Source organism: Ylistrum balloti, unplaced genomic scaffold (genome assembly GCF_031769215.1).
Source record: "Ylistrum balloti isolate Yb309-2 unplaced genomic scaffold, AGI_CSIRO_Ybal_v1 Utg370614, whole genome shotgun sequence".
In the NCBI taxonomy this organism is placed as follows: Eukaryota; Metazoa; Mollusca; class Bivalvia; order Pectinida; family Pectinidae; genus Ylistrum; species Ylistrum balloti.
In genome coordinates, this window is record NW_026782377.1 from 825556 (window position 1) to 851359 (window position 25804).

Genomic DNA, 25804 nt, shown 5'->3' on the forward strand with positions numbered 1-25804 from the left:
TTTCGGCATCCAAAGCCGTTGCGGGATGGCAGCCTTTCAGTAATTTCACCTGTTAAATACACAGGGCAAATGCTTGAAAATTGTAACTATCTTTGAATGACATGAATGCACAGAAGTATTCATAAAGGTTATTACTGACAGCACAAATAAATGCAATGTGACAACCTGTCAACAACAAAGAGAAATTTACATCAGGTGTCAGTAGCACCATAACCAGAATGCCTATCCACGAGGTAACCAATCAATTTATGTAAATAAGGTCTCGAGATTTCGTCATTTACGTGAACGGACATTCATGTTTCGGATTTTCTAGGTAGATATGTCGGTATTTCTTTGCCTCACATCGGGCACATAGCTATTTGTAGAGACATTGCACTCAAAGGAAACTTAAAAGAAACATTCTGCTTGCAATCAAAGCAGGATATTTTTCCTGAAGAAATGTGCATGATCCGGAAATGGTCATCATCGTTATTTGAAAATTAAGGTTAATCGTCAACGTTTTATAACATGATTTTGCAGAATTTAAAACATTTCGAACTTATTAGTATATTCGTTTTACAAAATCAGCGTTTTCCATATACACGGGTATCTGGTGTGTGAGGAATCAAGTTTCCGCCTCTCGTGTTCTTATCAAATCAGTAAAATCGACTAAAATCTTCACAATTCCTGGTAACTGATTAAAGTTATTGCTGTTTCGTAGCTTTGTCGGTGCAAAATGAAGCATTTCAAACGCTTTTTGGTAACGACTGACTAGGAAATAAAACAACTTTTATCGCTTTCTGTTTGACACTATCGATTTTTTAAGCTTCCATAGGTTCATAGCACCAGGCGTTTGTTTTATCTTATAAGTGTCGTGATATGGTATTCATAGTCGTTTATATTTGCCGCGAAAATCCCTGTCATTTACAAAGACCATATATGACATAACGAGACAGTTCAATGGTTATGCTAATGGCAAAATTCGCACGGCAGATGTCACTTAACGTAACATAAATCACACTTCTTTCAAAACAATTTACTATACCAAATGTAATTAATTATCGGAATTCTCAGTGATAAAAATTATAATAGAGAATCACATCAAAACAGCTCCGAAGTTGTCTGCTGAAATGCTCGAATACACATTTAAACTTAAGATGTAAAGAGTTTGTGGAAAACCTAACCATTCTTCAATTTTCTCTTGCATGATGTTAGGTTTATTTTAGTCTCTGCTTTCATTATGACTTGGGTAACTGTTGAAATACAGCTAATTTTTTTTCATTGCTGGTCTCATGAAATCCATGTCATCATGCACCATAATGTTTGATATAAGAAATTTAAAACTGACACTTTGCATCTTTCCAAGTGAAAATACTAAGTTACAAATTATGTAAACTTGCTATCTGATACCGTGATATTTCATACAGGGACTGGATATTGTAGTTCGCCAAAGGCGATTACTACAACTTCATCGTGTGAACTGGCAGTATTAGTTTACGAAGGGAGATAACTACAACTTCATCACAGGAGCTGGTTGTATTAGTTTACAAAGGGAGATAACTACAACTTCATCACAGGAGCTGGTTGTATTAGTTTACAAAGGTAGAACTACAACTTCATCACAGGAGCTGGTTGTATTAGTTTACAAAGGGAGATAACTACAACTTCATCACAGGAGCTGGTTGTATTAGTTTACAAAGGTAGTACTACAACTTCGTCACAGGAGCTGGTTGTATTAGTTTACAAAGGGAGATAACTACAAATTCATCACAGGAGCTGGCTGTATTAGTTTACAAAGGTAGTACTACAACTTCATCACAGGAGCTGGCTGTATTAGTTCACAAAGGGAGATAACTACAACTTCGTCACAGGAGGTGACTATTAGTTTACATCGGGAGATGACTACAACTTCATCACAGGAGCTGGTTGTATTAGCTTACAGGGAGATAACTACAACTTCATCACAGGAGCTGGTTGTATTAGTTTACAAAGGTAGTACTACAACTTCATCACAGGAGCTGGTTGTATTAGTTCACAAAGGGAGATAACAACAACTTCGTCACAGGAGGTGACTATTAGTTTACATAGGGAGATGACTACAACTTCCTCACAGGAGCTGGTTGTATTAGTTTACAGGGAGATAACTACAACTTCCTCACAAGAGCTGGCTGTGTTAGTTTACGAAGGGAGACGACTTAAACTTCGTCACAAGAGCTGGCTGTATTAGTTTACGAAGGGAGACGACTTAAACTTCGTCACAGGAGCTGGCTGTATTAGTTTACAAAGGGAGATAACTACAACTTCATCACAGGAGGTGACTATTAGTTTACATAGGGAGATGACTACAACTTCCTCACAAGAGCTGGCTGTGTTAGTTTACGAAGGGAGACGACTTAAACTTCGTCACAAGAGCTGGCTGTATAAGTTTACGAAGGGAGACGACTAAAACTTTGTCACAGGAGCTGGCTGTATTAGTTAATGAATAGAGATGACAACTTCATGACAGGAGCTGGTTGTATTAGTTTACAAAGGGAGATAATTTAAACTTCTTCACAGTGGCTGGTTGTATTAGTTTACAAATGGAGATGTCTACGACTTCATCGCAGGAGTTGGTTTTATTAGTTTACAATAGAGGTACTGGTCTCACCACAGTAGAGGTACTGGTCACACTACAATAGAGGTACTGGTCACACTACAATAGAGGTAATGGTCACACGACAATAGAGGTACTGATCACACTACAATAGAGGTAATGGACACACCACTGGTCACACCACATTAGAGGTACTGGTCATACTACAATAGAGGTACTGGTCACACTTCAATAGAGGTACTGGTCACACCACTGGTCACACTACAATAGAATTACTGATCACACTACAATAGAGGTACTGGTCACACCACTGGTCACACTACAATAGAGGTATTGGTCACACCACAATAGAGTTACTGATCACACTACAATAGAGGTAATGGTCACACCACTGGTCACACCACATTAGAGGTACTGGTCATACTACAATAGAGGTACTGGTCACACTTCAATAGAGGTAATGGTCACACTGCTGGTCACATTACAATAGAATTACTGATCACACTACAATAGAGGTACTGGTCACACCACTGGTCACACTACAATAGAGGTATTGGTCACACCACAATAGAGTTACTGGTCACACTACAATAGAGGTACTGGTCACACCACTGGTCACACTACAATAGAGGTAATGGTCACACCACAATAGAGTTACTGGTCACACTATAATAGAGGTACTGGTCACACCACTGGTCACACTACAATAGAGGTATTGGTCATACCACAATAGAGTTACTGGTCACACTATAATAGAGGTACAGGTCACACTACAATAGAGATAATGGTCGCACTACAATATAGGTACTGGTCACACCACTGGTCACACCACAATAGAGTTACTGATCACACTACAATAGAGGTAATGGTCACACCACTGGTCACACCACATTAGAGGTACTGGTCATACTACAATAGAGGTACTGGTCACACTTCAATAGAGGTAATGGTCACACTGCTGGTCACATTACAATAGAATTACTGATCACACTACAATAGAGGTACTGGTCACACCACTGGTCACACTACAATAGAGGTATTGGTCACACCACAATAGAGTTACTGGTCACACTACAATAGAGGTACTGGTCACACCACTGATCACACTACAATAGAGGTATTGGTCATACCACAATAGAGTTACTGGTCACACTATAATAGAGGTACAGGTCACACTACAATAGAGATAATGGTCGCACTACAATATAGGTACTGGTCACACCACTGGTCACACCACAATAGAGTTACTGATCACACTACAATAGAATTACTGGTAACACTATAATACAGGTACTGATCACACTTCAATAGAGATACTGGTCACACTACAATAGAGGTAATGGTCACACTACAATAGAGGTACTGGTCACACTACAATAGAGGTACTGGTCACACTACAATAGAGGTAATGGTCACACTACAATAGAGGTACTGATCACACTACAATAGAGGTACTGGTCACACCACTGGTCACACTACAATAGAGGTATTGGTCACACTACAATAGAGGTACTGGTCACACCACTGGTCACACCACATTAGAGGTACTGGTCACACTACAATAGAGGTACTGGTCATACTACAGTGGATGTACTGGTCACACTACAATAGAGGTACTGGTCACACTTCAGTAGAGTTACTGGTCAAAATGATGTCATCCTAGTATATATGAGCTGCGATATACTGTTTGGCTAGAGAGAACTTCTCTTCAGCTCAAATATCAAGCCTTGAGGTCCTGGGTTCAAATCATAAATGACATTTTTTGCAAAGATATATATAGATATTAGTCTGAATTCTGTCCTACCCCTGTGTGGTATATTGGTTTCTGATACATATACCATGCATGGGCACCCATCTGTTCTCTCTCACACATCACAAAACTAAATGTGACAGTGCATGATTAGCATTACTTTCAAGTCATATCATAATGTCAGATTATGTCGTCAGACATGTAAAATTGTTCTTTCGCTTTTTTTACTACGCTCTAGTGTGGAATGTCTCAATCTTTATGAATCATTTATCTTTTAAGGAACAAAGTAATAAGGATAGTCGAAGGGAAGCAACTCCTATCACAGTCAATGCAGAGATTGTCACTAGTGTTTACATTTTATCCAGGGGACATAGTAAGATTCACGAGAGCTGTACATGTATATATGAATTTTTTGTTGTGAGCTTAGACATCTTAATTAAGTGACAAGGTAAAATACCATTCAATTTTCACATATCAGACACAAAATCTCAAAGTTTGATATTTTTAATTAATTTCCCTGAATAAATAATTCCACAATTTACATACAAATGTATAATAGACATCCCATTTCAGTCAATTGTAATTTCAAGCAATTTCTCTTCCATAATTACACATAAAAACTTCAATCATTATGATTTATTTCATTTAAACACATGAACATTATTCCAATAAAGAAATTGACCACAAAAATAAAATCAATAAACACAATGTAATGATCAATGTTCATGCATAATCTAAATCAAATATCACCCATTAACCCTGTTCAATTTTATCAATAAATCTAAATCAAATATCACCCATTAACCCTGTTCAATTTTATCAATAAATCTAAATCAAATATCACCCATTAACCCTGTTCAATTTTATCTATGAATCTAAATAAAATATCACCCATTAACCCTGTTCAATTTTATCAATAAATCTAAATCAAATATCACCCATTAACCCTGTTCAATTTTATCTATGAATCTAAATAAAATATCACCCATTAACCCTGTTCAATTTTATCAATAAATCTAAATCAAATATCACCCATTAACCCTGTTCAATTTTATCAATAAATCTAAATCAAATATCACCCATTAACCCTGTTCAATTTTATCTATGAATCTAAATAAAATATCACCCATTAACCCTGTTCAATTTTATCTATGAATCTAAATCAAATATCACCCATTAACCCTGTTCAATTTTATCTATGAACCTAAATAAAATATCACCCATTAACCCTGTTCAATTTTATCTATGAATCTAAATAAATTATCACCCATTAACCCTGTTCAATTTTATTTTATCAAATATCACCCATTAACCCTGTTCAATTTTATCTAAATCTAAATAAAATATCACCCATTAACCCTGTTCAATTTTATCTATGAATCTAAATAAAATATCATTAACCCTGTTCAATGAATCTAAATCAAATATCACCCATTAACCCTGTTCAATTTTATCTATGAATCTAAATAAAATATCACCCATTAACCCTGTTCAATTTTATCTATGAATCTAAATAAAATATCACCCATTAACCCTGTTCAATTTTATCTATGAATCTAAATAAAATATCACCCATTAACCCTGTTCAATTTTATCTATGAATCTAAATCAAATATCACCCATTAACCCTGTTCAATTTTATCTATGAATCTAAATAAAATATCACCCATTAACCCTGTTCAATTTTATCTATGAATCTAAATAAAATATCACCCATTAACCCTGTTCAATTTTATCTATGAATCTAAATCAAATATCACCCATTAACCCTGTTCCTGAATCTAAATCAAATATCACCCATTAATCTAAATAAAATATCACCCATTAACCCTGTTCAATTTTATCTATGAATCTAAATAAAATATCACCCATTAACCCTGTTCAATTTTTCAATTAAATCAAATATCACCCATTAACCCTGTTCAATTTTATCTATGAATCTAAATAAAATATCACCCATTAACCCTGTTCAATTTTATCTATAAATCAAGTAGTTTGATGATATTGTCTAATAAGCAAAAAGGATTATTTAAAACCAAACATGTTACATCAATTGTCTGTACATGTACATGAAGAACAAAGTGTTGTGTACCTTTATGATCATAAACCCCATAGCACACTTTGTATGTTGTTTTCCATAACATTAAAAACACAGTTATTGCAGCTGGGAAGCCAGTTTTACACTTATATATAGCAAACAGATCCGACACCTGGCACCTGTACACTATGAAATACGCACCAAGAAACTTAGGGAGTTTTATGACTTGTCAGTAGTGCTATTGGCGTGGTAGAATTAATTGAAAATCTGACCTTCAAAACCTTCTAAAACTTCATTGCAAGGTGGTGTTAATAGGGAAGCTTACAATACAAAGACATACAAATACAACAAAAGGAAAATATTTTTTTAGTTTTTTTATCACACTTACAGAAATTATAGCCTTTAGGTTTAAATCACATAGGATTTCAGTAAGAAAAGAAAAAACTATTGAGTAAGGAAAACTACTAACCTAAATCACAAATAATCTGATGCCTGTCAGCCAAACCTAGTGACTTATGATCTGATGCCTGTCAGCCAAACCTAGTGACTTATAATCTGATGCCTGTCAGCCAAACCTAGTGACTTATAATCTGATGCCTGTCAGCCAAACCTAGTGACTTATGATCTGATGCCTGTCAGCCAAACCTAGTGACTTATGATCCTATGCCTGTCAGTCAAACCTGATGACATATAATCTGATGCCTGTCAGCCAAACATGATGACATATAATATGATGCCTGTCAGCCAAACCTGATGACATATAATCTGATGTCTGTCAGCCAAACTAGGTGACTTATAATATGATGCCTGTCAGCCAAACCTGATGACATATAATATGATGCCTGTCAGCCAAACTAGGTGACTTATAATATGATGTCTGTCAGCCAAACCTGATGACATATAATATGATGCCTGTCAGCCAAATTAGGTGACATATAATATGATGCCTGTCAGCCAAACCTGATGACAGATAATTTCAGCAAAACTAGGTGACATATAATCTGATGCCTGTCAGCCAAACTAGGTGGCTTATAATATGATGCCTGTCAGCCAAACCTGATGACATATAATATGATGCCTGTCAGCCAAACTAGGTGACATATAATATGATGCCTGTCAGCCAAACTAGGTGACTTATAATATGATGCCTGTCAGCCAAACCTGATGACATATAATATGATGCCTGTCAGCCAAACTAGGTGACATATAATATGATGCCTGTCAGCCAAACCAGATTACATATAATATGATGCATGTCAGTCAAACCTGATGACCATAATATAATGCCTGTAAGCCACACTTGATGACATATAATATGATGCCTGTCAGTCAAACCTGATGACATATAATCTGATGCATGTCAGTCATACCTGATGACCATAATATGATGCCTGTAAGCCACATTTGATGACATATAATCTGATGCCTGTCAGTCAAACCTGATGACATATAATCTGATGCCTGTCAGCCAAACTTGATGACAGATAATCTGATGCCTGTCAGCCAAACTAGGTGACTTATAATCTGATGCCTGTCAGTCAAACCTGATGACATATAATCTGATGCCTGTCAGCCAAACTTGATGACAGATAATCTGATGCTTGTCAGCCAAACTAGGTGACATATAATAAGATGCCTGTCAGCCAAACCTGATGACATATAATCTGATGCCTGTCAGCCAAACCTGATGACAAATACTTTCAGCCAAACTAGGTGATATATAATATGATGTCTGTCAGCCAAACCAGATTACATATAATCTGATGCATGTCAGTCAAACCTGATGACAGATACTTTCAGCCAAACTAGGTGACATATAATATGATGCCTGTCAGCCAAACCAGATTACATATAATCTGATGCATGTCAGTCAAACCTGATGACCATAATATGATGCCTGTAAGCCAAACCAGATGACATATAATCTGATGCATGTCAGTCAAACCTGATGACATATAATATGATGCCTGTCAGCCAAACTTGATGACAGATAATCTGATGCATATCAGTCAAACCTGATGACATATAATCTGATGCCTGTCAGCCAAACTAGGTGACTTATAATCTGATGCCTGTCAGCCAAACCTGATGACTTATAATATGATGCCTGTCAGTCAAACCTGATGACTTATAATCTGATTGATGCCTGACAGTCAAACCTGATGACTTATAATCTGATGCCTGTCAGCCAAACTTGATGACAGATAATCTGATGCCTGTCTGCCAAACTAGGTGACATACAATCTGATGCCTGTCAGCCAAACCTGATGACTTATAATATGATGCCTGTCAGCCAAACCAGATGACATATAACATGATGCCTGTCAGTCAAACCTGATGACATATAACATGATGCCTGTCAGCCAAACCAGATGACATATAATATGATGCCTGTCAGCCAAACCAGATGACATATAATATGATGCCTGTCAGTCAAACCTGATGACTTATAATATGATGCCTGTCAGCCAAACCAGATGACATATAATATGATGACTCTCAGTCAAACCTGATGACTTATAATCTGATGCCTGTCAGCCAAACTAGGTGACATACAATCTGATGCCTGTCAGCCAAACCTGATGACTTATAATCTGATGCCTGTCAGCCAAACCAGATGACATATAACATGATGCCTGTCAGTCAAACCTGATGACATATAACATGATGCCTGTCAGCCAAACCAGATGACATATAATATGATGCCTGTCAGCCAAACCAGATGACATATAATATGATGCCTGTCAGTCAAACCTGATGACTTATAATATGATGCCTGTCAGCCAAACCAGATGACATATAATATGATGACTCTCAGTCAAACCTGATGACTTATAATCTGATGCCTGTCAGCCAAACTTGATGACAGATAATCTGATGCCTGTCAGCCAAACTAGGTGACATACAATCTGATGCCTGTCAGCCAAACCTGATGACTTATAATCTGATGCCTGTCAGCCAAACCAGAAAATGCCGAGATAATTAGTCAGTCTCCATAAATTCTAAACACTGTCAATATTAAATGTATGGCATGCTACTTTTACACTCTATCATACAATTAGATTTTCAATTTTGACTAAATCACAATCCTCGAAAACACAAAACTTATTTCTCCCATGGTTTTTTCAGTCTCTCCATTTCCGGTGGATTTGGATCTATATCTAATGGTTTGATATCTAAATCCTCAACTCCTGGTAGTTTCAATCCTTTTTCAATCATTTCTGCAATTTCACTAAAATCTAATACAGAATTTGAAGTGATATCCAAATTATCTCCCTTATGTGATGCTGACTTTGATTTATCTATATCATTCTCATCACCATCTTTACAATCAAGATTGCGAAGTTCAACCGTGTCCAACTGTGAGTCATTTTTAGAAGATTTTGTGTCAATTTTCACAAGATTGTCATTCTTTGAATCAGAGTGTAATTCCAATGAATTTTCTTCGTTTTCTATTTTAGAATCCTCATCTGAAGTAAGAAAAGGAAACAAAATTATACATAAATCATGCTTTAGAATCAACCTAGAATTAGCATTGTTCAAATCTATAAGCCGTCTTTATTTTACAACAATAGTGAAACAAGTTACTGTGTATTTGCTTATAGCAATCATGCTTGTTAACCTAGATGAAGTATTCTGAATTATTCTAACATTCTATCAACTTTCTTATATCATCATGAGTCAATGAACATCAAAACTTCTGCCCCACTTTCAATCCACTTACAGCACGCATGTGAAATGACAACTTCTTTTCACAATTACTTGGTCACCGATTTTCCTCACTTTATAAAGAGCCAGAGTTCTGATAATCAACTCCTGACCAAGTGTATTACCACTTCACAATGTGGTCACCCTATTAGTGAAATACAACTTAATTGAAAATTTAATAGTTGTATTCATAGTCATGAAAAGTTACATGTATATTGTATATCATTAAAACTTTTCTTTTGTGATTTTAAATAATAATGACTTACCATTGTGTTTGATGTTGGAATGCTCCATCAGCCACTGATCATAACCTTCTTTCGTGACCTTTTCATACAGCCTGAAGCATCCACAACAACAAATAACATAAAATGATTACTTATCTATAACTCTACACCAAAAACAAAACACAAAAAATGCATAACACACTAAAGGTTCATGTATCTGTACGAAAAAAAAACCAGCCCACATAAAAAATATTATAAATCTGTACAAAACAACGAGATAGGGTATGAGTTGAAATCTAGAGATGTAAGTCACAGACATGTAACCCCAACTCTCACATAATAAAAACAATGTCCAACTAATATGTCCTTCTATCTACCATAAATACTTTTTTTCTACAGAAAACATGCTGACATCAAAAAACTGCTGCAAACTTTGTACAGAATTAGCTGATGTAGTATATGTTAAGGTGTAAAACAAACACAATCTGGGCAACATTTCAGTGTCGGATTTAAATTTAATGAAAAATAAAACAAAAATATGGTTTACCTACATGAGATATATGTATGGACTCATCAAACCACCACATCATTTTTTCTATTTTTTTCATTTACATAGGACATCTGTTGATAATTGAAATGATAATTTAATTTCTTACTTTGAGTAAAAGAAAAGTTTTGCTTTCAGACATTCAGCTTCCCTTCTTTCATCTGGAACTGCTGTTACAATTCTACTCCAACCTGCCTGAAATTTCATGTCATCTTGAAAATCAAATGTATGGAACTTCTGGTAAATATTGTCTCCTTCCTCTTTGGCATTAGTTTGTTCTGCGGCTTGTGATTGGTGTGTCATTTTGCAATCATTTCACAAGTATGCTACCTACAATATAAGCATACAACATGCAGATCTAGACATAGAGATTTATCTGACACATTTTGGCACCAATATCACCTGTTCTCAATCAATTTTCTTTCACATTATTTTGTGAAACTTGTTAACACAACGTGAATTTGAGAATTTCCCTTCTTTCTTAAGTTGGTCTTTTTTAGTCTTGTGATTTCCTATCAGATTCAGAGAATATAAGAAGAACGGTGTTTGTTCACTGAGCTGTGAAGCCATCAACATACCTTCTTCTAACTGATGTTAACTTTTTATCTAATCTAACCTACCTTTGCCCGATCAAATGTCGTAGTTAGTGTAGACCTTTACAATGACCAGCCTGGTCAGGGCTAGTTTATCGATCAGTGAGAAGTAAATTTTATTTTTTGTAACAAAAATCATAGTAATGTAATAGTGAACTAAAACCAGTATCACAAAACTTAAATGTACATGAATCAGGCGTGGAATTACTCCACCTTAAATACGGCTTTCCTCGTATTTCAGGCTGACAGAGGTGTGCAAAATAGGGTGATGTTTCAATTGTAAATAGTTTCAACATACATCTTGTTTTGTAAATATCAAATGTTAACAGTAATTATTTAGAGCTATTTTCAAGACACTAATTATTTACCTTTGGATAAAAGTGGTACATAAACACACCAAGGCTCGTAAACTTGAATTTCATAGCTAGGCCCTTGTAGCATTACATATATATATTACGTTAAGCATTTGTGCTACTGCCTTTGATTTGCGACAAACTTACCATCGTCTCCGGTCAAAGTGAAAGTAATGGGAAATGGGCCGACCATACTTCCGTTGTTATTAGCCAATGACTAAACGTTTTACAGACGTTACACTAAATGCAACAAATTCCACTTTCTGTATTGAACAAGCTAGTTTGCGTAGCATAAGAAGGGAGGTAACTCCGGTAGATTAGAATTGGACGGAAGGTTCACTTCATCATAATTGAATACAAACAAAAAATCGACAAGGTAATTTGACTGTAATGAAAACAATCTTACGAGTAGAATAACATTTTAGTATTATTCAAGTCATAACTTACGTGGACAGACGTGTGTTAGACATTTCGTCTCGAAGTTGGTTCGCGCCATGGCGCTTCGCACCCACATCAGACGGTTCGCACCAAAATAAAAATTTATAGATGACGTTTCGCCCGCAACTAAAAATTACTGGCATCAATTGTGGAGAGAAAATACATGTTTGCTCCGAATTCTTAAATAAAACAGTATATGCTAAAATAATGTTTTAGAGACGAACATAATTTGAGATTTTTAAAATGTACGAGTCTGCCTGTTTACTGACGAGGTCGGTATTGCCTTTCGAGAGCCTAAAAGTACAGGTTGAAGCCACCTTTCCCGGAAGCCATCTGCATATTTTTCGCTGACTTTTTGAAAGTGTAAAACCATGTTATCTTTTCATGTACCGTAGTATTGATGAAGAAATATTACTGTTAATGATGTGGACACACGACACACGCCCGTTCTTGCGGCACGCGCAACATCGAGCCGTTGTTTTCTTAATTTACTTCAAAATAACGTTTAACAATATTAAAAAAAAACTGTTGAATAAGTTATTTTATATGTTGTAGTGAACAAGTTTATTTATGAAAATTCATAAAATCCCAACGCTGTCATATCCGTTGAAGTTTGGAACCACAAAATTGCTGCAAAATATGATCAAAAGAAAGATTTACACGCAGATTCCTGAACAAGTACAAAGAGAATAAGATCATGTGTTCCAGAATAGTACACGTCTTCTGCTTCATCGCCGGTGACGACACCCGCCCTATAAACCTTGGTTAATCCAAGTAAGTAATGTCACATTCAACAAGATATACAATAACGGAACAAACAGGCAAACTAACCAGCATCAAATACACCCAGCTTCATATTGCACATAGGATCACAACGGCGACCAAAAAATCCCCAATAAATTTCATCAACCTGCATCTTTTAAAACTCTGTGTTACGAGTGTGTTCGTCAGTTGACGACTTCTTGCACGAAAATCGTGATAATGGGAATAGACCCTTGAATATCGAATCAACTGTGACATGTAAATACCATAGGTTGAAGATGCATGGATTTGTTATCCTGAATTGGGAAAATTCATAAGAGGGAAATTAAAATCACCACTTTTATCATATAGCTTGGTTGAAAGTTGTCCACGTTAGTTTCGTTGTAGACCCGAAATTATTGGTCATAAAATTTGTGTAAATCAAAAATTTCCTCTGACGTCTGACATGTGATTGCCACGCTAAAAAATGCTCAAAATGCTATCAATTCAAAAATACTATACTGCTTATTCCAACCTAACACCACAATGTTATAGACGAAATTTATTTCTGAACACCGGTCTTAAGATCAACAACACTGTCATGGTAACAAACTACTTACAATTATGCAAATTCCAACTCGGAATTCCTTCACAACATGACCACGTGTAAACACTCAGATAATTTCACCACCTCTAAATCTAGTTTTTGATGTGTTGACTGCCTAGATACTTAAATCCAACACAATGCAAAAATATTTTTCTGAAAAAATATGAAACCCCACATTGTCCGCTTCCTAATACACTTCTTGTGATAATGCCTAAATCAATGTACTAAACTTATACGGTTAACCTCAGCTAATTCCGCAGGTACTCTTTATTGTATGGCTGTGGTTTCGGAATCAGCCGCATTGTGACGAGTGCGCTAAATCCATAAATGTGACGTATGTATATACCTAATACATACATATATGTAGGATCTTTATGAGATTTCATAAAACAAGTTTTAGAAGTTTACAATCTGATTGAAAACCAGACCTGCCATTCCACTCCATCTGCGTTCCTGTCAGAGTGGAATGAAATGTATGTTTTAATCAGATTGCGAAGTTTATGTTTTTGTGTCGAGACGAATTTAATAAAATTCCACAGGAAATAGAATCAAATTTAAGATTCAATTTCATCTCATATTTTGAAAAAAATTAAAGACGCATTGTGGCCGACAAAATCAAACTGAAGCAATCATTTTGTTAGGCAATATTCAATTAATGATGTAACGTCATTATTGACTGGCGCTGCAAATGACGTCTTATGGTATATAACGTTAATGATACAAATGTAAAATACTACACGGGAGAGAATTCATTTGATACCAGGCCGATTATATTATCAAAGTATTTTGTTTTTCTGTCCCGAGCCAATGCTGATTTTTTTCATTATTGTCGACACGTTGACTATGTATGATATTTGTCGAAAAATATAGAAAATTTGGAATTAACAACTGTGTTAACCTAAGTTTGACGTTACGTTGATTTAGACTAGATGACGTCTAAATAATTGCTTTCGCTAATGAGTTAAAAATTCAACGCGTACAATTAATCATTTTTATGCTTTAACTATACCTAAATATATCTTACTGTTTGTCTTAATCGAAAACAATAATTGTCTGTACATACAGTAATTATCTTCAACTCTGTTAACGACAGGTAAAATAACTAGATCGAGATCTACTCGAATTGGATTTTCACGGTACATGCCATACAGGTCGTGCTTAGTAAAATATTGCAGGACCAATCAAAACTCTCGTAACATATTCGCTCTGTTGAAGGAAAAGTCGACTATTTACAAGTGGGCAGTACATCATGACATTTCAGGTAGGTAATGATAGACTCGAATGACTGTTTGTTTATAACAAAAATGACAACGCATATGTTTATTTGCTTTGATAACTTATTTACTTTATTTAATTTTCATTTTTTTGTTTTACCCGTTTAAATAGTTATCGGGCATTAGTGATTTATGTAAGACTAAGAGTTCGTGCTACGAATTCGACGTTCACCAGGAGCAGAAAATGGAAGTCTATTTATTTGACTATTATTTCTAATTTGATTTTAAATTTTATGGTGTTCATTACATCAAGTGCATCAAAAGTTTTATCTGACACAACGACAAAAGATTTATTTTTGTGAAGATGATGCGTTAAAGTTGGTAGTCTACCTAAGCACATACATGTAGTGCTTACAAAATGGATTAGAATTTCCATTTAGTATGATCTGATAATTTATTACAATGAAGGCATTCATATTTAAGGATTCAAGATACTTGTACTATATGTCAGTGGTTTGCCGCTGTGTCTTTATGTGTGGGTATTTTTTTTAAAAATTTTGATCATATCTTGAAAAGATAAATAAAATGTGAAGTTTGGAACCAACGATGGGGTGCCAAGAGGTTACTTTTGAGGTTCCAAGCTGTGGGTGTGGATACCATAGGTATGCAGGGTGGTTGTATGTGGAGAATAAGATATGAAGTACAACCTCAACACATTGTGTTCAATACATAGTGGTGATTAACAGGTTTCACATCTTTAGTGATGCTTCATCAGAGTCGTCATTTACATTGAAGTAGTTGGTTAAAGTACAGTTCAGGCATTTAATGAGTTTAGAAATAGATCTAACAATTGACGCTATAAATAAAACAATATAGAAAACAGTTTAAAATAAATGAAACTTGAATATCTAAAAGTCATTGTTTTAAACAAGCTTGGATGTAGGATTCTTATGAATGAGTGTATGGAATTATAGTCTATATAGAAAGTAAAACTAGTGATGATTGAGATTAAACAGTCATTTAAATATGCTGTATACAAGGTTTCCAGTGTGAGGTTTTGTACTGGGGAACTTGTCAATGTCGAAGGTGTCCGAGCTGTCTGATACTCTAGGTGGCTCTGCTGGGCTGATCAATTCACTCTGTGTGTAGTATGGAGTGGGGTCTTCTTGGAGAAGATAAACTAGAAAAAAAGTAATGACAAACATTCAGTTCTGTTTGTGATCTTTCTGTAGTATTTATTTGGAACTACAGTTATATTTTCATTAAAATCTATTGTTGTAGGGAATCCCTTGGATACTCTATGAAGACGACAGCACACGATTCTGGGTCCATTATGGTCTTGTCATTCTAGGATTTGTGTTAGCAACCATTACAGCAATAGTCCAGTGGAGAAATCCAGCACCTTACGGCAAACATGAAAATAATGTATGTTGGTATACTAACAAGTCATGTTTAGTTATCATGGCAACTAGCACCAGTCCCTGGCACATTGGTCCTAGATATCATGATGTCTTAAGATCTAAGTGGCCTAAAGTTGCCAATGATTTTATTAAAATGTCATGAATGTCATATTCTTAAAATATGTTAAACAACAAGCTATTTCCAATAACTTGAAAAACACCAATCTGTCTGCATATGTCACAAACACATTTTTCAGTAACCTTCTCACAAACACATTTTTCAGTAACCTTCTCACAAACACATTTTTCATGTTTATACTCCATGGGATCCTTAGATTTCTGAGATAGATTTGGAGACAGAAACAAAGATATTAAGTGTGGCCATGTATAATGAGTTTGAAAACTGACTGTTGATATTTGTATCACCAGTTCAAAATATTTTAAAAGATTTATATATGTCTGTGTACATATTTTCATAGAGATTCAAGATCTGCCTTTATCATAATGAACTCCAGGGTGCAACAAACAGAAATTGCTTTACCTACCTCTGTTCACGTTATTATTTTTTTTTTAATTTTGAGCACAGGAGTTGAACTGGGGTCCACAGATTCCACAGCGCTTGGGACACATTCTGTCTGATGCCACTCCTGGTGTTGTACTTTTCTTGTTGGTAAGTTGCTCATCTGTAATGAAGAAGTACAAGACTAGGAGTGTCCTTTCAGTCACTCACAGTCATTGTCACATTTTCAGAAGTATGAAACTCTCCTGTACTTCTACTTTATTTATTAATTTCCATACTTACCACATATAATATGACATCAGTTATGTTTCTAATACAAAGTACTGTAATAGATTCACATTTTTATGATGGGTTTGGTTGTAGAGAAACCATTGTCAATATTTAAAATATGTGATAATTAATTAATTGCTTTATCATTTAGTGTGTTCTTCAGACTTAATGACCCATATTAAAAATCACCTTCTGTATAAATAATATGATTTTTGTATAATTTTTTCAGGTGTTCTTTCTGTATGGAGATTCCAGACACTACACCAACTATGTGTTTTTAGCTCTATTTCTTTGTCACTATATCCAACGGTAAGTATGTATATTCATTACTTTATTATTGTACCTAGGTACACAATGCAAGCTACAATTATTTGTTAAAAAAAAAAAAAATATATCCACGGACGTCCAGTTAAGATACTTTCGATGGTTAGTTTCCCTTGGATAAAAATTCTTGTAAAACTTCCTAATGGCAGATTTTTCTTTTTGGTTTTTTTTGGGTTTTTTTTGTTCATCAAACATTTTTCTACATTATTTATATAAAACCTTGTCCATACTGTTTGTATGGATCTGGTTTAGGAAGGTTACATTGGTGTCATGGCTTTAATTATATGAAAGGTCAATTTGGTTTTTTTTTTATGAAATAAGTCTCCAGATATTAAAAAACAAAACCTATCTCCCCCTTACCCCCTCCCACCTCCACCTAAATCACAGAAAAAGTATAGATTCTTCCAATTTAGATGTCAGCAGATATTAAGAAACTGGAATACATTGAGAGAATCAACATTCTAATGGTATCAATAGTCAGGAAGATTTATTTAATATTACATATTTTTAAGATGATAACATTAACATTGTAGCACTGTGGTATGACTACTGGATGTGTACCACAGGGTATGCTGTAGAGATAGTCTCACAATCTGGTGAACAGAAGTCTAGGAATAATAGATCTGTGATTACCATTGTAGTTGTGTTTTTGTTATTGTCAAAGAAATTGTCTACATGTTTCCACCACTAGGCAGTTATCATGAGGACAATTTTATATACATAAAGTTTACACTTCAGTAAGATTTTATGGTAAGTAACAGAACCTTTTAGACTAAAAATGAGTCAATAATTAATTTGATTGGAATTTGTCATATACAGAGTAGATTATTATGTCTGGTTTGTTAGAATAATTATTGTTTATATCAAGACATAGAGTATTCTCTAAGTTATGGGCTGAAGAATTCTAAAGATAATTTGGTGCTTTTGGGTAAGATACATAATTAAATGCATGTACAGTAATAATGACAGTTTCTGGTGTCTTCATCTAATGTCCTTCATCATATGACGGTCTTCATCATCTAATGGTCTTCATCATGTGATGGTCTTCACCATATGATGGTCTTCATCATGTAATGGTCTTCATAAGATGATGGTTTTTTTAACATCTGATGGTCTTAATCATCTTGTGTGGTCAGATAGCAGCAGTAATGCAATTGCCTTTTACCTAGCTGTCTGGAGTTTGATTCCCGGAATGGACATGAAAAGATAAGGGGACAGACCAGTGGGATTTCCCTGGTTACTCCATTTCCCTCCTACACTAAGACACCCTTCTTGTGGTTTGAGGTCTACATCTGGATTTCCCTGCATTTTCGCATATTTTCCTGGAGGGCTGACTAGTCTAAATTTTTTTGTTTTTGTTTTTTATTTCCTGTTGATGACAGCATAGTGGTCAAAACATGTAGGCAATCTCTTTGCCAATTATAAAAACAAAAGTGCAATAGATATTAGGAAAATTTAATTCATGGAATCTTGTAGTCATTATATAAATATTAAAAATGTGTTATAGGAATCAAATTTGATTTTTTGATGTGATGGAAGCTCAATTAAGAAGGAAGAAATTTGCCCAAAACAGAATCATTGCTGAACTACCAAAATAAAAAAAATAATTGTTTTACAAAACATTGATCTGTAGTAGTACTCCTGCTTTAAGGAACTAAAAGTTCAAGATATGACCTCTTAATTCCAATTCAAAATATTGCTGATATTTCTGTTCAGTTTATGTTGGACAGATTTTATTTTAACACAATTTTGTTAAGATTATTAGATATCCTATGTTTAACTGCTGCTGGAAGTAACTTGGATTTTAGGACTCAATCTTTGGAATATTTTCATCATGTATGATCGTGTTTTTTTCAGTGGCATCATACACCCACTAATAATGAACTACCGCAGTGCCAAGGTGCCCATTGGGTAAGTCACTAAATTCACACAAAAGCAGCCATTTGAAATTTGGTCATGAGTTTTATGTACCCTGGTAATTGCTGAGATTTTATAGTATATTTTTATGCACTTTTCATTTATGTGCAACAGATGTTAAAGCTGAAAAAGCTACCATGGAGCCAGTACTATTTGGTAAGATCAAAGTGTGATGTAATTATCAATTCTCTTATTACAAAAACATGTTTTGTGAATATTACAGAAACAGTATCATTGGAATGTTGTGTTCTGTGATTTTTGATTTGTCAAAAAACAAGATATATTTTGATAGCATATAGAGTACAAGAAGGCATGACTAACTAGTGACTACTTAAATGCTTACCTTACATTATCTTAATGTCATCAAATTATATACAAGTCCTTTTCAGTTGACACTATATGTTATCGTAATGTATCCATATGATGTAAGGTGGTTTATACTAGATTGACCAGAATTGGTAATAGAATGAAATCTTTCAGACTTTAGTCATACTCATCTAAACACATTCCGTAGGTATGATATATATACATTTTTATAAGTTTTAATGAATATAAAAAATATGACATACCGGTTAAATGTATTTCCTCTTGACAGGATAACACTTGGAGGATTTTTCCCAAATTGCATTTATCACTTCATCAATGCTGATTTTGTTGGATCAGCAGTTTTCAACACAAATTACTTCTAGTAAGTATTTAGCATAAATTGAAGAAAAGATCAGTTTTACTTATTTCATCTCTTCAAATAACATGTTTCTTTATCTTTATGCATCCACAATACTCCATGGGTTACAATCACTTTTGCTGTCTGTACCCTTGGAACATGTCATGGCAAAACTGAAGGCACAAGCCTGATATACTCCTTTTGAAGACTACAAAAAGCACCCAACTGCAAAGCCATTACAATATACCGTTATGTGACCCTAAGATTCATTTGATGTACATCAAAGAATCAATCTACCTTTTTGTCTTGTCCACAAGATGTCGCGCATGGAACCTTCAATTTTGCCATGACAAGTTCCATGGGTGCAGAGAGCGAAAGTGATTGTAACTCCTGGAGTATCGAGGACGGACCTTAAGTAATTCATGTTATGTGTTGTCATGTATTTGCTTATTCAAAAAAGGGTTTCCCTGGATGTACAAGGGAGATCAATCTCATTAGGTGTCTGACTGATGTGTACGTTTCATGAAATGATTTTGACCTGTCTTGTTGAAGATTTCACCTGTGACGTTAACCTCCAAGATACATATTGATTTTGTAGATATTTACAAGGTGTATGTGAACAGCTCTCGTTTCAAAAAATAAATAGCAATCAATGCTGATATGTATAACTTATTAAAAGTTAAAAAGAAGTGTAGAATCAATGTTTGAAAAAAAGTATTCTGCCTCCCACTGCTGAAGAAGTTCAGTGATTTACAAATAAGGGGTGACCCAAGTTCTTTCATATTGAATTTATCCATTATTGAAAAATAATCAAAAACATCTGGAAATGTGGGTCAATAGATTTCTGTATAATTTTTTGATGGAGCATTCTTAGACCAAAGTAATTTGTGTTTATTGTGGAGAATTTGACACACTGTGGGGCAAATGAATGAAATTAAAAGTTGTAAACTAAAGTATATGTCAGTATACAAAGGTTAGATACAAACAAAATGATAGTAAATTTGACATATACCTAGGTTGTCAGGATAAACTTCAGCAATAATGTGACCCTACAGAACTGACAAATACATTGTAGATAGTATATATTTCTTAAACAACTTAAATACTTAAGAAGTCAGAAGAATTGTGTCATGTATTGAATTGTAAAGGAGCTGAATATTTTTGTGCTGAGACTTTCAATGACCTCATCTTGGATAGTTTACAAGAAGTGAGTGTCTACTGAATTAGCAATTCATTTGGACCAGTAAAAAAGTGATTGTCCATATTTGGATAAGTAAAAAAGTGACTGTCCATATTTGGACCTCTAAATTAGTTTTTGCCCATATTTGGACAACTTAATATGTAATGATCCTTATTTGGACTGATTAATTCGTAATTGTCCATATTTGGTCAACAATTGGAAGAGAATTAGTACTTGAGCCTGGTTTAAGTCACACAATTAAAACTGTTTGTTACATGGGGGTGAAAGTAAATCTGGACAAAAAAGAAATGACTTAGTAAAGCTGCATGTAATCTTAAGGCAACATTGTTCTGTATATTTTGAGAGATATCGTCATATTTTTTCTTTTACCATTACAGTGATCCTAGGTTCATCATTGGAATACTGCTATTCTTGTCTGGATTTGTCATCAATCGTTGGGCAGACTGGAAACTCAAGTCACTCCGCAACACTAAAGGTGAAGATTGTAAACTTGAAGACGGTAAACTTTATTTTGTTATCATTTAGTCTACACTTGAATGGTACCTTTTTCTGTTTTCTTTTCTTACTTTGCTTTATAAGTTATTTAGTATTTCTTTTTTTCTCCTTTTTAATTTTTGAAAATAATTTATATTAGTGATAATATGTTTTTGATGGTCAGGTAGCTTCATCATAACAATATTAACAATTTTCATAGGACATTAGAAAGTGGCTTTATTGCTTAATGTGTTTGATTTTGAATAATTTTTATCTTTTTACCACAGGTTGTAATGAATGTTTACCACAGGTTGTAAAGTATTTTACCACAGGTTGTAAGGTATTTTTACCACATGTTGTAAGGGATGTTTACCACAGGTTGTAAAGTGTTTTTTACCACATGTTGTAAGGGATATGTACCACATGTTGTAAGGGATGTTTACCACAGGTTGTAAGGTGTTTTTTACTACATGTTGTAAGGGATGTTTACCACAGGTTGTAAAGTGTTTTTTACCACATGTTGTAAGGGATGTTTACCACAGGTTGTAAGGTGTTTTTTACTGCATTTTGTAAGGGATGTTTACCACATGTTGTAAGGGATATGTACCACATGTTGTAAGGGATGTGTACCACAGATGGTAAGGTATTTTTTACCACATGTTGTAAGGGATGTTTACCACAGGTTGTAAGGTGTTTTTTACCACATGTTGTAAGGGATTTTTACCACAGGTTGTAAGGTGTTTTTTACCACATGTTGTAAGGGATGTTTACCACATGTTGTAAGGGATGTTTACCACAGGTTGTAAGATGTTTTTTTTACCACATGTTGTAAGGGATGTGTACCACATGTTGTAAGATATTGTTTACCACATGTTGTAAGGGATATGTACCACATGTTGTAAGGGATGTTTACCACAGGTTGTAAGATATTTTTACCACATGTTGTAAGGGATGTGTACCACAGGTTGTAAGATATTGTTTACCACATGTTGTAAGGGATGTGTACCACAGGTTGTAAGATATTTTTTACCACATGTTGTAAGGGATGTGTACCACAGGTTGTAAGATATTTTTACCACATGTTGTAATCGATACTATGTTTTATACTGTGTTAGATTTCTAATATTGTTTACCTCAGGTTGTAACGGATACTATATTCCCTATGGTGGTCTGTTTGAGCTCGTCAGCTGTCCTAACTACTTTGGTGAACTGGTAGAATGGCTGGGATGGTAAGTAGAATGTACAATAATGAGACTTATTGATCTATATATTAGATCTATATGTCATGTTTTGGACTAGATGTGATACAAATAGCATTATTTTGGATTTATGAAATCTTCATAACACCTAACAATTGGTTATCTTTGTCTTTTAATTTAGTTAACTTGGTACTCCCTGAAATAATCAGAATTAAAACTACAAAATGGCTGTAGAATTATATCAATACCCTTCCAAAAATTTGTGATTATTTTTTTTTTTTCATCTTAAACTCTTTTTTATTTAAATGGTATTTAAATCTCATTTCATTTAGTATATATAATGTCAATTAGTGTTTGTTTTGTGTTATAAATCATTTAACTTTGTCTCTAGAGTTCTGAAACTGTGAAGTCTGCACACTAGAATGCTGGACTGGCATTATCCATTGTTACAAGCAGTCATCTGGAACAAATTTTGTAACACTGATGTTGAAAAGTTAAAAAGTGAATGTTTGTTTACAGGACGATAGCAACATGGTCACTGTCTGGGCTTGTGTGGTGTCTCTTTTCTGCTGCCACATTTATACCTCGTTCACGGCATAACCACAAATGGTAAGTATATGATGAGATGGCATGCTGATATTTTACATGTCTATATTTACTTACAGATTGACAAATCATTGTATACAATGCTTCATTATTTCAGAGCTTCTATTTTCTATCATAATTATGTTCACTCGAGGATAGCTATGAGATCTTCATAAATCTGTCAGTATCACAGATTCTGTCAGCTGATTCCCATGTGTTTACTCTGAAATTTATATAATTCTTTTCCTGGCAAGTTCTAGAGATATTTCAATGCCAAAATATGTTTTTATATAACTAGATGGTAATGGAAAACATAGTTTACCAGCATTAGTGTATAGAAAATGAAAAAAGTTTTAGACATGTTAACATCAACGTTAAATCGACACCACCCTCAGCCCTCTCTCTACTTTTTACATTTTGGAAAATGTTACAATATTTTAAAGAGTATGCAATAATAGTAAATGATTATTATGCATGTTTTTTCTGCATTTAGAAACCTACTGTAATGAGTTGTTCAGGATGTTCCGGGAGTTCCTTTTATTTGCTTGTAGGAAGTGATGATGGCTGATTTATGTGTAGTTTTTACTAGTTTATGTATTGTACTTTCAGGTACAGACAACAGTTTGAGTTATACCCAAGAAATAGGAAGGCTTTGGTCCCATTCATCTTCTGAAGAGAGAGTCAAGATATAATTGTGTTTATTTCAAAGACAGGTATCAAGTATTTCAACCACAAAAACCACTGAGGTTGAATTCAACAAGAAAATACTATGACAAGGATATTATTTCATTTTCAATGATCTAATCTTCACCATAATGTTTATAAAATGGTATAAATATGTGTTTAGAACTTTATTTGTCAAAGAATTGAACTACTGCCAAGTGTGTTATATATAAACAAACCAAATCTGTGATACTATCAAGAGAATTTGTGTATTTGTATGTCTATACCTTATTCACTGCTGTATGTGTAGATTCTAGCTTCATCAGCTATCACACTTAATCATGATGCTACTGTTGTAAGTCTGACCATTGTTTCATCTGCGATACCCAAACTAAATACTGAAGAATCCACATGTAACAGAGTGTAACCAAGGGAAGTAACTCTGGTAGATCAAATATATTAACATGTGAGAGTATGTGGTTGTGTGTACTTTATTTTTACAATAATGTTATATCCTATATTGATACTATCAAGTTGACATGGACAATGTTAAAGTCGGTGTGGACAGTATTAAAGTCAGTGTGGACAGTGTTAAAGTTGTTGTGTCCCACCTTAAAATGTCAGAAAAATGGGGGTTTTTTTTCTAACAGTTCTGGATTGCTACTGTTAAGAAACAGTTGATTGTTATTTAAAACAAACAAAAGTCATTATCAACATACTAAATCACATCAGTTATATCTATGAGGCCCAAAAATGTTTTATAATTTCTGATACTTTTATTGTTTGTAGCCAATCTTTCTCATATTTGTTTTGATTTTTGTTTTTGTTTTCTCCTATTGTTTTTGTTGGTTTTTTTTTTTTTTTTTCTTCACTTCTTCGGTCTTTCAGTGTTTCAAATAAGTCTGCATCTTCAAGTTACATCAACTGGTATTCACATAGAACACATCATCAATATACATTGTAAGTAGTCTGTTATTCTCAAACAGTTCTTATTTTCTAATTCTTCTGTTTTGTTTGCGTTATATTTGTATATCACCTAGACAGTGTCTCCTACAAATGTTTTAAAGTAGGCATGAACTACAGGTATGTAGAAATTTTAATATAATGGTTGATTCACAGAAATTGATAGATGACTGATAGTTGTAATTGTAAGAAGCAGGTGCATGTAATATAAATAGTTGTCTTTTAAAATACATACCTAGGCACGTTTAAGTTTTGTTATTATACTGTCAAATTGAAATTGGTTTTTGTTATGAACTACCATTACATTGCCATTGAAGTCTTTTGTGACCTTGAATGATGGTCATTCCCTTTGTTTCCACTTGTTGGAATCAGTTAATAATTGTAAAACATGGGTGTAAATCTAATCGGAATTTGTCCTTGTATGTAATTTATCTCCTGTCTTGATTTGGTGCTGTTATGTATGATTAAACAAAACAGAGGGTGCTACATACGTATGATATGTATAATGACTTATTGTGCTTCTGTCTTGAGTTCAGACTTTACAAATCATTTTTCCACATATGTGCATACAAATGTACTTTATAACCCTTCCTTTTTAATAGGAAGACTGATCCTATCATTCAGCCATGATTTATTGATTATTTTCATAAAGTGCTTCAAATTTTTTAAAAAAAAATTGAGTCTACAAGAAGGAACAGCTTAATAAAAAAATCATGTTTCAAGATGTTCAAAATCAGGTCTATAATGACTTATCTGAAGCTGGAAGTTTTGAACATGTCCCATCTCCCCCAAGGAATTTTTTTTTAAAAATGCCAAAATATGTACTTCCTGTAGTCTTT

At 34.3% G+C, this 25804-nt stretch overlaps 2 protein-coding genes across 2 annotated transcripts; one reads left to right on the plus strand and one right to left on the minus strand.

Moving 5' to 3' along the window:
• Positions 1-8918: 8918 nt before the first annotated feature.
• On the minus strand, positions 8919-11142 carry LOC132557037 (uncharacterized). The gene is made up of 3 exons (XM_060221502.1): positions 10949-11142; positions 10335-10405; positions 8919-9830 (listed from the first exon to the last, which is right to left on the minus strand). The coding sequence occupies exons 1-3, from the start codon at positions 11140-11142 to the stop codon at positions 9466-9468; spliced, it is 630 nt and encodes a 209-aa protein (XP_060077485.1). The 3' UTR covers positions 8919-9465.
• Positions 11143-14720: 3578 nt separating this feature from the next.
• On the plus strand, positions 14721-25413 carry LOC132557036 (uncharacterized). The gene is made up of 10 exons (XM_060221501.1): positions 14721-14832; positions 16067-16210; positions 16772-16855; positions 17205-17284; positions 19157-19210; positions 19812-19904; positions 21459-21580; positions 22694-22784; positions 23274-23363; positions 23949-25413. The coding sequence occupies exons 1-10, from the start codon at positions 14821-14823 to the stop codon at positions 24010-24012; spliced, it is 834 nt and encodes a 277-aa protein (XP_060077484.1). The 5' UTR covers positions 14721-14820; the 3' UTR covers positions 24013-25413.
• Positions 25414-25804: the final 391 nt, after the last annotated feature.

Bases quoted from the DNA above. Each gene is read 5' to 3' on its own strand.
- LOC132557037 (XM_060221502.1), bottom strand. From the start codon at position 11,142: ATGACACACCAATCACAAGCCGCAGAACAAACTAATGCCAAAGAGGAA. The intron at 10,406-10,948 runs GTAAGAAATTAA...TGGATGCTTCAG, and splicing joins AAACTTTTCTTTTACTCAAA to GCTGTATGAAAAGGTCACGA. The intron at 9,831-10,334 runs GTAAGTCATTAT...TTCTTACTTCAG, and splicing joins TTCCAACATCAAACACAATG to ATGAGGATTCTAAAATAGAA.
- LOC132557036 (XM_060221501.1), top strand. The intron at 19,905-21,458 runs GTAAGTATTTAG...TTACCATTACAG, and splicing joins TTCAACACAAATTACTTCTA to TGATCCTAGGTTCATCATTG. The intron at 22,785-23,273 runs GTAAGTAGAATG...GTTTGTTTACAG, and splicing joins CTGGTAGAATGGCTGGGATG to GACGATAGCAACATGGTCAC.